Source organism: Microplitis demolitor, chromosome 10, assembly GCF_026212275.2.
Source record: "Microplitis demolitor isolate Queensland-Clemson2020A chromosome 10, iyMicDemo2.1a, whole genome shotgun sequence".
Taxonomy (NCBI): domain Eukaryota; kingdom Metazoa; phylum Arthropoda; class Insecta; order Hymenoptera; family Braconidae; genus Microplitis; species Microplitis demolitor.
In genome coordinates, this window is record NC_068554.1 from 10591525 (window position 1) to 10610283 (window position 18759).

The window sequence follows — 18759 nt, forward strand, 5'->3', positions numbered from 1 at the left end:
TGATGGATTGATTCAAAAATCTAATCAGCTCTCATACTTTGTAAGCTCTGTCGAATGCTACCTCAACCACAAAAATCGGTTTATTCGTTCAAGAGAAACCATTAACGAAAGAATTGAAAAAAAAAGTTTTTTTAGTTTTTTTGAAATTTCTCAAAAACATCTTGATAAATCAATTTTCAAAAATGATCAGCTCTAGAACTCAATAAAACACGTCGATTGCTATTACAACCGAAAATATATTCTCAACGATAATTTCGAGCTCCAGGAGCTCGAAAATAGCGGGAAGTTTTGGAGCTAGCCCGCAGGGTCAACTGACAGACCGGTTTTTTCCCGGGATGTAATACCATCTTAATTGATTTCTGTGAACAAAATAATGACTGAAAAGCTTAGATTATGTTTATGACATGATTTGCATCAAATGTTGTTTGCTTCAGTTTTTAGTTATAATTATATTTATTCACGAACTCATTGTAAAAGGCAATTGCAGTGTCATTACTGATATAGTGGATGCATTAAGTTTGATTGTGACTAGTACCTTATCTATCTTTAAAATTATTTTACCTCTTGTCTACAAAAATAGGATGTATCTTATTGTTAATTCAGCAATTGAAGATTGGGCAAATATTCGCAATAAACAGTCAAGAGTAATAATGTTAAAATTTGCTTTTGTTGGCAGAATTGTTTGTATCGTTCAAATGGTTGGTGCTTACATGACAATGATTCCTCTTATATTTGGTAATCCACCATCATTTCATCAATTTTCTTTTGATAAGTTCAAAGACAATTCCACTCTATTACGAAACATTCCAATTGGCCCAAATTGTTGGGTACCAACGAGCATGTCAATGTTCATGTACATTGCTTATTATGGCCTCATTACTGTGCATTTATTTATTTTATGTACATCTTATATTGGTGGTGACGTTTACATATTCGGAATCGCAATGCACGTTTGTGGACAACTACAACTTCTGTATAATGAAATGGAAAATCTTAGTGGAAAAACGAATTTTTTTAGTCTCCGAAAACAAATTAGTCACTTATCACAGAGACATAGTTTTTTACTGCAATTATCAAATGAATTCGAAAAAACGTTTAATTTCATTATATTACTGCAAGTTGCTGCTAATACCTTTCTCATCAGTATATCAGGTAGATAAAACTAAATTTTAAAAGTTATTTTTATTATTATTTTTATTATTATTATTATTATTATTATTATTATTATTATTATTATTTTTATTGTTATTGTTATCCAATAACTATAATAGTATATTGTACGGCAAACGTTAAAACAAGACGATTCCTGATAAAAAACGGAGTTGACTCTCTGAGCCAAAGATAATAGCTGTTCTCATACGAAGTCTGTAATCATGTTTTATCCCGTGCCGCACAATTTATTTTTTATACTCTCATGTCATGAATTAAAGGAACAGACAAATTTTAGAAATTTCGTAGTGACTTTTGCAAGACTGTAACTTCGTGGAAAATTATCGTATCAGGATTTTTAAAAAAGCGTTTTATAGCTTGAAATTTCTAGTTTTGGCGAGTTTTCATCAAAATTTTTTTGGAGCTTCAGCTATTGCACCAAAATTTTCTAAATTTTTGCTTTTCTTTGAGAGAGTCCACGGGCTGCGAAAAATGTTTTTCAGCTAATGCATAAGTCAGTCGGAAAATTTGATCAACTTTAATTTTCATTTTTTCGAAGATGTGTACAACTGCACAGTAAATTTGAGGGCGCCGTTACAAACTTGAATAAATTCCATACACGACCCTTTCGTCAATTTTCGAAAAAATTTTTTTTTTTATTTTTAACATTCATTAGAAGTATCCCAGTAAACACATTGACGTAAATTTGACGTCATAGTGACGTTACTCTATGTCATCATTTACGTAAAATATAAGCCATGAATAAGTCAGGTGTGACTCATTATTTCACACTTTTTTTTACGTAAGGATATGATGTAAAACTAATGACGTATATATGACGTAAATGTGATGTTTGTGTGACATGCCACGACGTCAGTATGACATATGGGTGATGTCCAAATCATCAATCCGAAAAAAACATTTTTGAAAAAAAAAAAAAAAAATCGAGTGCTGCATTTTTGATTTGATAATTACCGCGCGAACGCATTACAAATTCAGAAACAAGAATTGATAGTAGTAAATGATGAAAAAATTCTGGGCGTCTGCTGGGTTCGAACACGGCTCCTCTTGGCTGGTAGTCCTGAACGTTGATCACTGGTCCACATCACGAGAGTTCAAGTCTTGTGCTTAATTAAGACAGAGTTCATAAGTTTTCATGATGGATTTTTACAAAATTTGAAAAAACTCCATGAACTTATATGAAATTTTATAAAAAACAAGAAGTCGGCCTCGATGATAATTATAAAAAATTATTTAAAATTTTATTAAGTTTCTTCAAATATTTTAATTTTTTGCTTTGATGTGAAATTTAAAAAATCATCTGTAAAATTTTTTGAAACATTAAATAATTTCATAAAATTCAATCGATTGAAAAATTGCAATACTACACTTTACAATCTTGATATCAAAAGAGTTCAAACTGTCGTTACATTTTCTTTTTGATCCTCAATAATATTTTCGGTATATCATCTAAAACAATAAAGTTAATTTTTTTATGCTGACGCTAATGTTTTAATCTGAAACCTCTGAAATCTATTTTCGAGTTTATCGATTACTTCGACCCCAAAAATGTTCGACGTTTAGTTATTTTTACATATTTTTGAAAATTCATTCTATGATTGTTTTATTTCAATAAATAGATAATAAAAAACTATGACTCGGAAATTACATCAGCATTACGTAAAATACTGACTTGTCACTGATATAAACATATGATTTAAGAGTGACATCCATATTACGTATAACCGTAACTTCGCTACTGTCATAAATGTATGATTTTTAAATTACGTCATTATGATATACAATAATGACTTTATTACTACGTAACAATGCGATGTAGATTTTATGTCAAGAGTACGTAATACATAAGACATAACTGTGACGTCATACAAGAGTCATGCTTACGTCAATATGATGTCAAGTTTTTACATCATACTAAAGTCATGTAGAATATCAGTTTGACATAAAATTTGCATAAAATGCCGTAAAATTTCTATGATCTACCCGACTAGAAAAAAAGTTATAAGACCTATTGGGATCCAATCGGGTTCCCAATTGGGTCCCAATTGGATATACCCAACTGTTTCCCAATTAGGCACACTCTATAGGGTTCAATTGGGTACACCCTACAGGAACTTTAGACCAACCTAATAAAATCCCAACATAGAAAAAATTTGCTTAAATAAATTTTTTATTTAAATTCTCTCATTCTAGTACGGATTTTTTTTTATTTAATTCAATTTTCATGTAACTGAAGTTCCGAACGTTCATTGAACGAAATTATCTAAATAATTAAAAAATTATCTAAGGTCGTAAATACTCGAGGTTAAGTGTTAGGGACACTGATTCGTGTACACAAGGGTCAAATGGACAATTTACCGAAACCACCCTTATATATCTGACTCCCACAAGAAGTAGATTTAAAAGGTCCATCATACCCCCTCCAAAAATTATGAAAAAATTACTGAGACTTTCTCTTTTTATGTAGAATATTTACAATTAGTTTTGATTCGGCGGAATCAACCCCTTCACCTACCCTTACGCTACGGAAGTCTATATGACTACAGACGGTGACTTTCGTAGCGTAAGGGTAGGTGAAGGGGTTAATTCCGCCGAATCGGAATATTGCGTAAATATTCTACATAAAAAGAGAATGTCTCAGTAATTTTTTCATAATTTTTGGAGGGGGTATAAGTCACCGTCTGTAGTCATATAGACGTCCGTAGCGTAAGGGTAGGTGAAGGGGTTGATTCCGCCGAATCGGAATATTGCGTAAATATTCTACATAAAAAGAGAATGTCTCAGTAATTTTTTCATAATTTTTGAAGGGGGTATAAGTCACCGTCTGTAGTCATATAGACTTCCGTAGCGTAAGGGTAGGTGAAGGGGTTGATTCCGCCGAATCGGAATATTGTGTAAATATTCTACATAAAAAGAGAATGTCTCAGTAATTTTTTCATAATTTTTGGAGGGGGTATAAGTCACCGTCTGTAGTCATATAGACTTCCGTAGCGTAAGGGTAGGTGAAGGGGTTGATTCCGCCGAATCGGAATATTGTGTAAATATTCTACATAAAAAGAGAAAGTCTCAGTAATTTTTTCATAATTTTTGGAGGGGGTATGATGGACCTTTTAAATCTACTTCTTGTGGGAGTCAGATATATAAGGGTGGTTTCGGTAAATTGTCCATTTGACCCTTGTGTACACGAACCAGTGCCCCTAACACTTAACCTCGAGTATTTACGACCTTAGATAATTTTTTAATTATTTAGACAATTTCGTTCAATGAACGTTCGGAACTTCAGTTACATCAATTTTCGTTATTATTGTTAATCCATAATAGTGTTAGCTAACAAAAAGAATTTATTATTTCACAAATTCTCACTTTGCACGAGACACAATTTTTATAACCCATATTCACTATACTAGCACTTTCATATTATTTTGATTAATTATATTGCATTGCAGTAGCACTTTCTTTATTATTAATTCTATCAATTATAATGCACGGTATTGTAACTGTAAAGATGTCAAAAAATTACGCCTTGATGAGCTACTTGGAACGTTTTCCAATGCAAAAGTCACGTGTATATGAGTTTTTGTCCATTAGTTATTTGTTTTATGCGCGGAACTATCTGAGTTTGTCTACGCTTGTATTAGAGTCACAAGATTTTGTCGCCACGTCCATCACTGATGTTAACATACACGACTATTCGATTTTTATATTTACATATAATAATATATAAGTATATGAAAGTTAGTTCATATTTTATATGGATTATTTTTTTCTTAAATTTTTAGTTTTTTTCTTTTTAAGTTTGTAATCAAATTTATAATCTGCAAGAGATTAAAAATACGTTTTACTAGTTTTAAGGTTTTTTTTCTTTATTAGTGACGTTCACTTTGATTTGACCCCCATACGAAAAATAACGTCACAATATATATATTATATATATTAGGGTGGTTCGTTTTGAACGAACATTTTTTTTTCGCTCCCACAGCAAAATATCATTGTACACATAAAAAAAAAATTCCCCGGAAGTTTCAGCCCTTAATCTTACGTCTAAGTACTTTTATTCTGATTTTGAAGTTTTCTCATTTAAAATACATAGGAATATTAGGTTTTTTTTTCAATCCCCTATAACTTGGCGGCATTTCACGGCACTATAATGCCCATAGGGGTGATTTGTAGATAATTAGCTACGCTTTAAATGTGCTCACGACAATTTTATTATAACTCGTATATTTCAGTTTTTATGCGAGAGAGAAGTCATATTTTTAAAAAAAGACTATATTTTTTGCACGTAAAGGCTAAACGGTTAGAGTTACGAAAAAAAAGTAAACGAAAACTTTGTAGGAAATTAAATTCTCTTCAAAAAAAGTCCCATTCATGAAATCCATAAAATCCATAGGTTAAAAAATATAAAACAATTAAGAATTTTTTTTATTAAATGTTGAGAGAATAATAAATATTATGTGGTTTAAATTAAAAAATTATACATTTTTTTAATTATTTTCTCATTTGTTTAGTGTATGCTTCTGACTGTAGAATAAAATATGCTTATACATTAATTAGTTAAGAGCTCTGTGACATATAATTTTCTTTTTTACATGATGGATATTTTTTGCGGTGGTCTTGGACTATTTGTAAAATTAGCTGCCTTTGTTCTTCGTCTTGTGTGAGACATTGATTGTATTTCTGATTAATGCCACCCCTCGTTCCGATGTATCATTCACAACTTTTACCTGCTTAAATGTTTCTAGGCATTTTTTATAATCGTTATTAGATTCCCATAAGTCAAGATCGATTTCAAGAAAACCAGTGGACAACTCAAACTGTTTAAAAATGAAAAGATATTTCTGACTAACAAAATCACTTATCTCTTTCGTAGCCAATTAATCAAATTTATTTTTGTTTAGAATAAGACGTTTTTCCTTGATAGCATGTGTTTCTTTATTTTTAATCGAATTTACCATTTTTACTTTTTGTTCATGTGATACGGCTGGATCAAACAGTGCTAAACAAGCAAGTTCTTCGTTCAGGTACCAAAGATGACGGGATAATTTTGCTAGAGCAGCTTCAGCAATTTTCGAATGCGTGTTCTTGTAAATCAATACATTCTGAAATAATTTCAAATCACCATTCGGAGCTTATGTCGCATCCATAGCAGTAAACCAGCTTTCAAGGTAAAATAAAACCAAAAAAACGCATATTTCTCGAAGAGCGTCAACATCTGATTTTTTTATTAAAAATTGTTTTCTAAACAAATAAATTTTCAAACAATACAATGCTTTGGATAACCACCTCGCGTGGTGCATTGCGCCAGGTGCTCTAAATTTTACGCCATTTTTGGGAACACCTCCCAAAAAAATATAAATAAGCATCAAAAACTCACGATAATCATCTCTTGGTAAATGATCCAAATGAAAAAAAATTGTAAATAATATGAAATACCAATTGATATTAATTCGTTTAGAGTATTTATCATTTAATTACCATAAACTGATGAAATTAATTATTCATAACTGTAAACTGACTATTATTAAAATATTTAAAATGGTAACCGGCCACAATATCCGAGACAAGAAAATACTAGATAATAAAATCTTAGCCCATTCATCCGTACAAAAATATCCTATATAAAAAATCCTGATCAACCAGGATAAATCCTGAAAATATCTATATTTGTCTCAAATTTTTTCGTTCGGGATATTTTTGACCTGGATTTTTATGTTGAGGATAATAATCATAGGACATGATAATCGGAAATCATTTAAAATAAATCAAATAATCTTTATTCAAACCAGTATTTTATATGTTGCATTATCTAACTAATATGTTAATTTTTATAACTAATACCTTAAGTTGAGTTTCTATAAAAAGAAGTTTATCTTTTTTTGTTTCACTAAGAATGTCTTTTATTGCTAAGTCATCAATTCCAATACCATATTGAGATGGATCAATATTTTCCCAAAAATCTTGGAATCTCTTAAAAATAGGCACATTTGGGGCTGTTGCAATTGGCCAAGCAACTTCGACTACATCGCATAAAATGATTTCAAAAATGTGGTGACGACATGCGAGATACAATAAATCTCTTTGTAATTTTTGGGCTAATAAAGTGCATGTTGCGTTCTGAAGACCTACATTAAGAATAATATAAAAATTATAAAACAATGTTTTGAAGTGGCATCATATTTTTACGAAACAACATTAATTTACAAATTTACAAACAAGTAATTCTATACTGAAAAAAAAAGAATATTAAAAAGTTATAGAAAAAAGCAAAAAATGATATTTTTCGTCAATAATTAATAAATCTCGAAGATTAATACGAAATAGTTGAAAGCGGAATTTATCATCACTAATTAGTATTTTCATATATTCTATGCAAATTAGTTTATTCATTTTTGTGAATTTAAAATAACTACTATGAATTATCTTAAAAAGTAAATAAAAATCTTTGATTTTAGATATCAATTAATAATTAAAGTGCGAAATTTAATTAATTTATGACATACATCAATCAAATAAGTAATATTTATTAAATTAACTGTAGTAAATCATGAAGTTTGTTTTCTTATATGTTTCAAATTTTGATAAAAAGAAAATTCTATCTTTTATTAAATTATGGCCTTGTTTCAAAATGATTAGTATATAAATATGAATTCAAAGTAAAAAATATGTTGCCAACTGATAAATTTTCGAGCCTTCTTTTGTCCTGTTCATATAATTAAATAATTTACCAGTGTTAACGCTGGGAGTGTCGAAACACATTGCTTTTACTCTATCAACAATAATCCACTCTTTCAACACCTCAAAAATAACTTCAGATTGATTAAATCCTGTTGCATTGTCAAGTTTTGGAACGCCAAGTAGTTGTTCAGTACCAACTCCGGAGACTACAATCGGAAGTCGTTCCACTTTTTTTTCGCTTAAAACAGTGGGAAGTGATTATCCATCCCAATGGACGACGAGACACTTAGCGATATTATGATCATTTTTTAATGCCTCCACAATATCTATTCTGAATTTATTACGAGCATTAAAAATGGTTACATAGCTTAGATTAAAATAATCGATATCTAATCGAAGACTGCCGAGTACCGGAGCAATTATGTACATTGCTTGCCTATTGCTGGTTTGTGTACGATCTAATGTGGCGACAAGGTTCGGTGTCATGATGTTTATTTTTTTAGTCTTAGCTAGAGGATTTTGTCCTCATAATCAGAATAAGCACGCTTAAAATCACTGCATTTTGACGATTGACTACTGGCAATATCTGATATCGAAGTCTGTGATAATTTTTTAATCAACTCTATGGATGAATCTTTCGGTAACTTATTTTCAATTTGTGCAGATTTATAACTCCTATTGTTTTCACGACATTCTGCTAAATATTTACGCAAATGATCTGGCAAAATTTCAGTTTCATTGCGTTTAGCAATATTGAATAATTGATCCAATTTTTCATTGAAACTTTGATTTTTTTGTTGATTAACTTTTAATTCTTTATATAAGTTATAAGATTTTTCAAATTTTTTTATGTGATGTTGTATACGACTAATCGGAATACAAAATTTGTTCTATATAACGTGCACATCATTAATTACTTCAGTTGAGCTTTGTCGAATTTTAAAATTCTAATAACCATGCTTGTACATAAAAACATTTATAATATCACGATAAGTCGGTAATTTATTTTTATTTAGTTTAGTAGTAGATAGACAAGAAAGGTTCTGGCTCATTAGGGACACGAACCCACGATCTGCTGTATCGACTGCGGGTAATAGACCAGCCGTTGATGTTCCCTGTTTTACCGACTGAGGGCAAGTTATCGAGTAATGGTAACGTGTCGGCCGTTGGTGTACTTATCTAGGGTCTTTTTGACATCATTTTAAAACTAATTGGCATCATTTTGAGCTTATTTAGGACATGATCTCTTGTACCGACGGACGGTAAGTTGTATATTGATGGTAATGAGTTGATTTGCTTATCTGGGGCCTTTTTGACATCATTTTGAGGCTATTTGAAGTTGTTTAGATACTAATTGGCATCTGCTTCGTGTTGTAGGCCGCCTTTTTTACCGACCGAGTTCAGGGTATCTGGGGCCTGTTTGATGCTAATTGTTTGCCATTTCGAGTTCTTATCAGCCATTTTGAGCTCGTGTCCGTCATTTTGAATTCTTATCCACCATTTTAAGCTCGTGTTATAATAGATGACGCCTTGTGTATATTTTGAGTGGGAAATCTTGAAAAAAATATAGACAATTTTTAATAATGTACAATTTATGTAAAATTATGTACAATTTCATTAATGACTAGAATGAGTTCTCGGAATGCCTATCAGGTTACAGGTTCTAGCATTGAGTTCGTGCTTAACCCCAGAGCTGACACTAGCGTTGCCTGCTCTGATTAATGCAATATGTACACGTAAATGTATGATTTAAAGTTTAATATATTGAAACTGGGGTATGTAAGGGTACATGCGAGAAGCATACAAGAGCATGCCATCTAGTGGTATAGTTTCTCTCCCCTCTTTTTTGCTGATGATGACGTCATCCCCAAGTCAGAACTTGTTCTCGACCTAGAGTGGGGATACTGAGCTGAGCGTTGAGCTCGCGAGCTCACAGCGGTCAGTTTTTATCGAGAAACGTTCTAGTTAACAGTTTGTAAAAAAAAAAAGCTTGTGATTTATTACTGAATTATTTCAGTGCAGTGATCATTCGATTTATTTCTTAATTATTGTTTATTGTGTGTTTTAATACCAAGTAAGTATTAAATTATAATAACATTCAAATTATGTGTTATTGACTGAAAAATTAATTAATTGAATTAGTAGTTTTCAAGATGGATCTATCAAAACTGAATGAAATCAACACCTTGGCATACATATTGCCTGTTAAAAAACTTCAGGAACTGGAAGCCGACAAGACATATAAAATTAAGACACGAAAAATAAAGTAGAAAATAAAATAAAATAAAAGTAGCTTAATTTATAAAAAATATTTGTATTTTTCTTTGTTACGTCCGAATTATTTTTCATTTTCAATTTTGGCGGTCGTTTCATATTATTATGTCATTTCATTATATATTATTTTATTCTATTTTATCTTTATCTTAGTAGTTGAAAAATTTGTCTAGACACGTAAATTATGTCCAAATATTTTCCCAAATTACAAAGATTTCTAATCCTCACCAAGGTCAGAGTGGCAGCTGACGCACTTCTTTATCGCTACTGTACTCTAAATAAGTAAAACAAATAGTACTATTGTAATGAGTTTTAATGTCTCTAAATTAAAAAATACTTAAAAGTAATTTATGGTGTCTAGACAAAGGAATGTTTAAATAAATAAAAGCAACAGACCTTCTTTTCTGCTTTTTCTTTTACAATGGAATATAACAATTTTTTTTTAAAAATCGTCCGGAATAAAAATATCGAAGTAAAGATACGATAGAATAAAACTTTATACCTGGAAAAACAGAGAAAAGAAAGGAAAGAAACAAATAATTTTTACTACCAATATTTAAAAATAATTTCAGTTAGTACACTATTTAAAAGTAATAAAATAATAAAATATAATGGTCTAAATAAAATATTCAAAACGTAAAATCAAATTTAATATCCAGCTTGAGAACCATAAAATGATAAAAATAATAAGTTTAAACAGAATATTTAAACTTAAAAATCAAGTTAATATTCAACTTAAAATAATAAAATATAATAATTTAAATAAAATATTTTAACTTAAAATCAAATTAATACCCAACTTAAAACAATAGAATAGTAAAGGATGATAGTTAAATAAAAATATTTCAACTTAAAATAAATTAATAACATAATAAAAGATAATAGTTTGAATAAAATATTAGTAATCAAATAAAAAACTAAACAAAAAGAATATTAAAATATGATAACTTAAATAAAATAAACAGTAAAATATTAGATATTAAATAAAAAAAATATTAGAATAAATAAAAAGGGATGACGATTTCATTCAACCATAATTTAACGGAAATTTAGTCGAATTACTTTTATTATTAGTATTATTATTATTATTAAAATTATTTTGATTACATTTATTATTAAATAAAAAGCGCGGGGTGAGTTACAAAAACCGGAAGAGCGGGACAGGAAAATCAACGTGGAAGGGATAGTGCGGCCCCGAAACGGCGGTTTTCCGTAAGGAAGTGGAAAACTTTGGGTGGAAGTAAAATATTACCAGGCATAACCAGTCCAGCTTGTATTAAATTTTGATGGTATGAATCATAAAGTTCTGGGTACATGGTGACAAGGACATTTCCTGAGAATCGATAATGTGCAGGTGGAGGAATTTGATCCCCTGGGATCTTAAACCACCGAGAAAAATTATTCTGCACAATTGTAAGTACTGTGGTTATGTTATTTATTGAAATTAATGACTCATGAAAAGATTCCCCACCACGTACTACCAATCCCAACTGGTTGGTTATTAATCTTAATAATGAATGGAAATCTTCATTCACCCATTGATTAGGAATGATGATTTCATATCCCAATGAATTACCCATTTGTTGATGTTGATGTACTTTATCTATAATTCAAAATTATATACATATATATTTATATATAAATATATATTCTAAAAAACTTTCTATGATAATTATAACTATCCGATGAAATATAAAAAACATCATTTAACTAGTAACACAATATACACTTAACTAATGTCATGTTCCACCTTGATATGTTTTTATATTACTTTGCTAAACAATTTGATTATTAACTTTTATATTCAATTATACATTGATAGATTTTTAAAGTCGATTAATAATAAATCAAAGTCTAATCAATTAATAATAAATCAAAGTCTAATTAATTAATAATGAATCAAAGTCTAATTAATAACAATGATACTTACAAAATGTAGAAAATCAGCGACCAGCACTGAACGAGCTAAGACGCTTTTGGATTTAAGTTAAGAGATTTCATTGTCATGAGTAAACATTTTTTTTTCTAGAACTAAGCAGCCAATAACAGTATATATGACTGAAAATTCAAAATCTGATTGGCCTATTTCACTATGACGTAGTTGTTGTTATTACCAGCAAGTTATAACGTTCGTAAAAAGTGTTAGTAAATATTTTTTGATGAACTTTATATCAAACATACAATCGAATACATATCCTGTTGCGATATTAAGCATTATTTTTAAGAATCAATCAATCATATATAGAATAAAAATTGTGTTACGTCCCAGCCTGCTCGTCAGATGTCTCTGACTATTTTTAAATACTAATTATTAAGAGACCGATCTGAGACCTAACTAATTAATTAAGATGTATATTGATAATTTAGCAAGTTGCATAATTAATAAGTTACTCTATATTATAGGATATAATATAATATAATAATATAGCATAACATAATAATATAAAATAATATGATATTATTTAGAATATTTGAAACATATTGATAAAGTTATTTTTCTCTTAATATTTGTTATGTATAAATAAACGCTGACGCCTCGAGTAAATCCTCGAGACGTGCAGCTGCACAAACATCTATTTTGTTCTAAGATAACTTTTGTTCATAGATAAGTGACTCATTTGTTAATAATAAAAACGGAGAAAGCGTGAGAACGGAGAATGGATCATTCGAGAATATTGCTTATCACGATCCACCCCTCTATATCGAACGATGCGCGGGCCTGATGCCCAAGCGCCTCGTATTGATAAGAGACTTACTCTAGTTTTTCTCGATCTAGAGAAGTCAGTCTGAAATATAGAATCATAGAGAGCAGTCAGGCTCAATATTAAATACTCAACTTCTTTCTCACCCTTTCGAAGTTATTGTTAGACGAACTTTAACAATTTATAAATTGATTCAATTGTATATTTCCACATTATTGAAATTATTCTTTTACAATTGAATAAATCGGATTGAGATATAAAATAATAACCAGTTTATTTCAACCACCGAATGGTGGCTGTTCAACCCCTACTAAATACTTATTTATAATTATACGTAAGTTCTCATTACGTCCAATTCAAATCGACCGCTCAACCACGCCAGCGCCAAAACATCAACCAGGACGTAACAACTTATTATATAATTAAAATTGGTGGCAGTGACGGATTCGAACAGCCCCCGAATACACTGGTAAAATCTCAAAAATCCGAAAATTTTTTTTTACAAAAATTAACATCAAGTTCTCAAAGTGAAATTGAGCAACACAAAAAAAAAATATTACAAATTTTTTTTTGTCGACATCGGAAATTTTTTTTTTCCTAAATAAAAAAAAAAAAAAGAAGTAAAATTGTGAAACAGAAGTGAAAAGTTAAGTGAGAATTGAAGTGAGTGAAATAAATAATAATAAAAATCTAAATAATTGAAATTCAAAAAAATTAAAAAATAATTAAGATAAAATAACAAAATTTTTTTTTCTCGTCGAACATTTGAATTGAAAATTGAATTTTTATTATTCAAGATCTGAAATTAAATTTTTTTTTTTCTGCTCTCAAATAAATTAATAAACAAAAAAAAAAGTATATAAATTTATAAAAATCATATACATCAAGAAAAAAAATAAAATTTTGTGAATTAACAATAAAATTCATAATAAAATTCAAGTGAGTGAAGTTAATGAAGAATTAAAATTTAAAATAAAATAAAACTACCAATATCATTCACGACGCCCGACGGACGCAGTTCAATATCAACTACAGCTGAGAAATCTACAGTCATCACACATTCTGCTCAACGTGTTTCCATCAAACTTCCGACGGCAACGAAGATCTCTATAGCGACTACAATTACCGATTCATCTGAAATTCAAGCCTGTAAACAACTAAGTAGTAAGTCAATTATATTGTTAAAAGTTTTTTTTTCTGTCTTTCGAAATATCTACATAAACAATAATGAGTCTTGAACAAATGGAAGTTTCCCTTACGGAAACCCAAAATGAAGTACTAGCGTTAAAAGCTCAAATCGAACAATTACTAGCAGAAAAACTTGAAATGAAAAATAAATTTGAAGAAAATTGTCAAGCAGCTATTGCTCAACAATTAAAAACACATTTCGAAAAAAATCCACCCGTGGGTATTTCACACCAATTACCTCCCAATCTTAATTTAACGAATAATTTAAGTGCAAATAACAAATTCGATTACAAAGAATTTTTTAAAACTATACCAGACTTTGACGGTATAAGTTATCCAGTAGAATCATTCATACAGGCATGCAAAGACGCGAAAGAATATCTAAGAGAAATAAACGAGGACGCGCTCGTTAGAATATTAAAATCCAAATGTAAAGGCGAACCTTTAATTAGAGTAAGCGGGTCAAACGTAAAAACAATAGACGAATTTATTGCATTTTTAAATTTAAATTTTAGATTAAGCAAACAAGTTTCAGTTTGGTTAAAAGAATTTAATGACTTGGAGCAAAAATCGAGTGAACGCGTAATGGACTTTTACCATAGAGTGAATAAACATTTACAGGGCACTTGCTCAGAAATCGCGGATACAGGCGGTAATAGTAAAGATGAAAAAATAGTTTTGGCTAAAGAAACCGCGGTACAAGCATTTATTTCGGGTTTAGAACCAAGACTTGCTTTATTTTTACACAATGACGAATTCGCGGATCTTGCTACAGCCGCTACTGCAGCAATTAAAGCGGAACAAAAATTACAGCAAATGAAAAATATAAATAAACTTTTCAAGCCATTCGATAATAATTCAAATAAAAATTGTTTCGCAATCCAAGACCCAAACCCACACAACACAATTAACCAAAATAATCACCACATTCGAAATTTGAATCCTTATCAGCAATTTAATAAAAATTATAACAGAAACAGTCGTGAAAAATCGGAACAGGTTAATAATCAAAATCGAAACAACCCAAATAACTTTTGTAATTTTTGCAAAAGAAACAATCATAATATTGAGGAATGTAGAATTTTAATTCAAAGAAAGAATATTGAATCTAATCAAATTATAAATAAAAATATTCTTCAATGTGATTATTGTAAAATGAACGGTCATTCAGTAAACAATTGTCGTAAAAAAATTTATAATGAAGGAAAACGCGACGGTTTAAATGCAAAACCGAGTACAGGTACGGGAAACGACCAAGCGTTCCCTCGAGTCGGCGCTCCGATGGGAAACGTAGCAATTCAGCGCCAAAATTTAAACAAAAACTAAGAATACCGACAAAAACTTATTCCGTGGGTGCCATGTCAATTGATTATAAACCTACGTCAATTATGTTCAGATCCAAAGATATAATATCTAGCTATGGGAAAATTTTAGTAGACACCGGATGTAATTTAAATTTAATAAAATATGGGGAAGTAAAATATAAAAAATTAATCGACGAATCATATTGTTACAAATTAAACGGTGTCTCCGAAGCTATCACTTTGGGTAGAATAAAAATACAAATTTTTAATAAGGACACTTATTTTCATATAATACCGGACGAATTTCCTTTAGATTATACGGGCATACTTGGCATGGAATTTTTACGAGAACACGGCGGAATAATAAATTTAGTAGACAATACGGTAACATTTCAACATTTAAATAATCTACAAATATCATTAACAGAAGGAGAATATTCCGTTTTAAAAGCTCGAACGAAGACGGCAATGTTTGTTCGAGTAGATAGTAAACTTAAAGAGGGTTATACACCTCGTATCGAATTTGAAAACGGTATTTACGTGGGCGAAGCTTTAGTGAGTAATAATAACGGAATCGCTTATTTGTACGCAATAAATACTCTTGACAAAGATGTAAAAGTAAAAGTACCCGTAATTCCTCTGTACCCATTCGGGACAAGCGAAGACGAGGATACTACTTTGACGCATGACGACACAGACAATTACGATAAAAGTACCACGGCCGGGGAAAATCGTGTCAAGAAAGTGTTAAAACTCTTGCGTTTAAAACATCTGAATGAGGAAGAGCGTAAAGCAATAGTTTCTCTAGTAGAGAAATACGCTGACCTATTCCACATTCCAGGAGAACCACTGCGCGCTACAGACACTGCGGCTCATACTATACCCACTATCGATGACGTTTTCGTAAATACTCGACAATACAGACACCCTCCAGCACAGAAAGACGAAATAGAAAAACAGATAACAGAACTAATGTTAATGGATATTATTGAACCTTCGACCTCACCATATAATTCCCCTTTATGGATCGTACCCAAAAAGGCTGATTCTAAAGGCAATAAAAGATGGCGTTTAGTTATAGATTATCGTAAATTAAATGATAAGACTGTTAAAGATGCATATCCACTACCGTTGATAAATGATATTCTTGATCAATTAGGTGGTGCGATTTATTTTTCAGTATTTGATTTAAAATCGGGTTTTCATCAATTAAAAGTAGATCCTAAAGATAAGCACAAAACAGCATTCACAACTCCTCATGGTCATTATCAATTTAATAGAATGCCATTTGGACTTAAAAATGCTCCAGCAACGTTCCAAAGGTTAATGGATTTAGCTTTACGCGGGTTACAAGGAGCAGATCTCTTTGTTTACTTAGACGATATAGTCATTTACGCACGTTCTCTAGAAGAACATAACACTAAATTCGAAAAATTAGCCGAACGTTTGCGAAGTGCGAATTTAACTCTACAAGCCGATAAATGTGAATTCCTAAAAAAAGAAGTAATTTATTTAGGCCATCTTATATCTGCCGACGGTGTCAAGTCTGATCCCGATAAAATTAAAGCGATCAAATGTTTCAAAACACCTGAAAACACAACACAAGTGAGAGAATTTCTTGGACTTGCTGGTTACTATCGGCGATTTATCAAGGATTTCGCAAAAATCTCTAAGTGCCTATCCGATCTTACAAGCAAAAACGCAAGATTTTCATGGGCGCCTGAACATCAGATAGCTTTTGAAACCTTGCGCGATAAACTATGTACATCTCCGATATTGCAGTATCCAGATTTTTCGAAACCATTTATTTTAACGACCGATGCTTCGGGCTATGCAGTTGGAGCAATTCTCTCACAAGGCAAAATTGGCGAAGACACAATTGTTGCAGCAGCTTCTCGTGTGCTCAATAAACACGAAAAAAATTATTCGACCACCGAAAAAGAAATGGTCGCAGCCTTGTTTGGTATGAAAACATTTAGACCGTATCTCTATGGCAGAGAGTTTACTCTTGTCACCGATCACAGACCGCTGGTATGGGTAAATAATATGAATGACCCAACATCGCGTGTAATGAGATGGAGAGAACGGCTTAAAGAGTTCGAATATACCGTGTTATATAAGGTTGGAAAAATAAACACAAACGCGGACGCTTTATCGCGTAACCCAATAATGGAAAACCGCGAAGTTTATCCAATTAAAATTAAATGGCGACCTGGAAAACCCGGAATCGCTAGGTTGAGGACTTCAGATCCTTCAGACGATGGTAAAGTCTTTAAAAAGAAATCTAAATACAAAACTAATTCAGAGTCAATTAGCTCGAATAACGATAAAAAAATTTTAACAAAAATAATAATTCAAGTTCAGAGGAAATTACTCCAAGTAAGAAAATAATTCGCGATAAAAATAAAATTGCGACTAACTCAGTCGACGGAGTGAGAAAAATAAATTCAGAAATTCAAAATCTTGAGCAAAATACTCAAGCGGTCGGTCTAGAAGATTCGGTCAAAAAACGTCAAATTCTTGAACCAAAAACTCAAGCGGTTGGGCCAGTCAGTAACAATACTATGGACCCAGTCGTCAAATCTACTAGCGACGGCAATAGGATTAGCTACCCTATCGACCGGCGATTAGTTAAAAATAATAAAAACGGATATATCGGTAAAAATAAAAATTTAAAAATGAAAAGATCTGACGTCAGACGATATAATCCATATAAAAAATTTTCGAGCACTGAATCACTAAGCGAAGATGATTTAAGTAAAAATAAAAATGATAAAATATTCACAAACTTGGAAACAAATAATCCTCAAGAACTAAATTCAAATTCAATAAATAAAAACTTCAATTCTAAAAATCATAATGAAAATAATAAAAATAAATTAAATTCTAACGAAAATTCAAATCGCATACGTAATTCTAAAGAGAATGCAAAATTAAATAAAAATTCTAAATGCAAAGTCTTATCAAATCCAGAACCAGATAAATCAATAACTCTTCCTGATTATTCTGACGGATCGTCGTCATCAGGAGATATGTATGATGCTGTAACTCTGAGAAAAAAACTCATTAAAGACAACCCTTCGTATTTAAGTGACGAATCTGATATGACAGATTTCGGTTTGTCTTATATTTCTAATAATTCTATAAACTCTCCAAAACATAAAAATTCACGTAATTTAACACCAACACCTCAATCCCCAAATCCGCAAGTTGAAAGTGGTAAAACCACGAAAACTCCATTGTCATTACCACCCAACGTACAAACACAAGCTACATCTACACACCCAAATCCAAAAATACAGACAGATAAGAAAAATGTAAAAATTAATAAAAATAAATTTAATCCTTCTCAAATCAAAAGAACAACTAAAATGGCAGAGTTTACACCCTCTCCTACAATACGTTCACGTAGAAAAATAAAAAAACAAAGTAAGAAAATTGAAAAA

The 18759-nt window shown here is 30.8% G+C and overlaps 1 protein-coding gene across 1 annotated transcript in view; it reads left to right on the top strand.

Moving 5' to 3' along the window:
* Positions 1 to 18759, top strand: part of LOC106693259 (uncharacterized) — a 78993-nt gene that overhangs the window by 12848 nt on the left and 47386 nt on the right. The window contains exon 2 of the mRNA XM_053742638.1: positions 435 to 1152. Coding sequence (XP_053598613.1) covers positions 435 to 1152 — 718 coding nt within the window. The remainder of the gene's footprint in view (positions 1 to 434; positions 1153 to 18759) is intronic.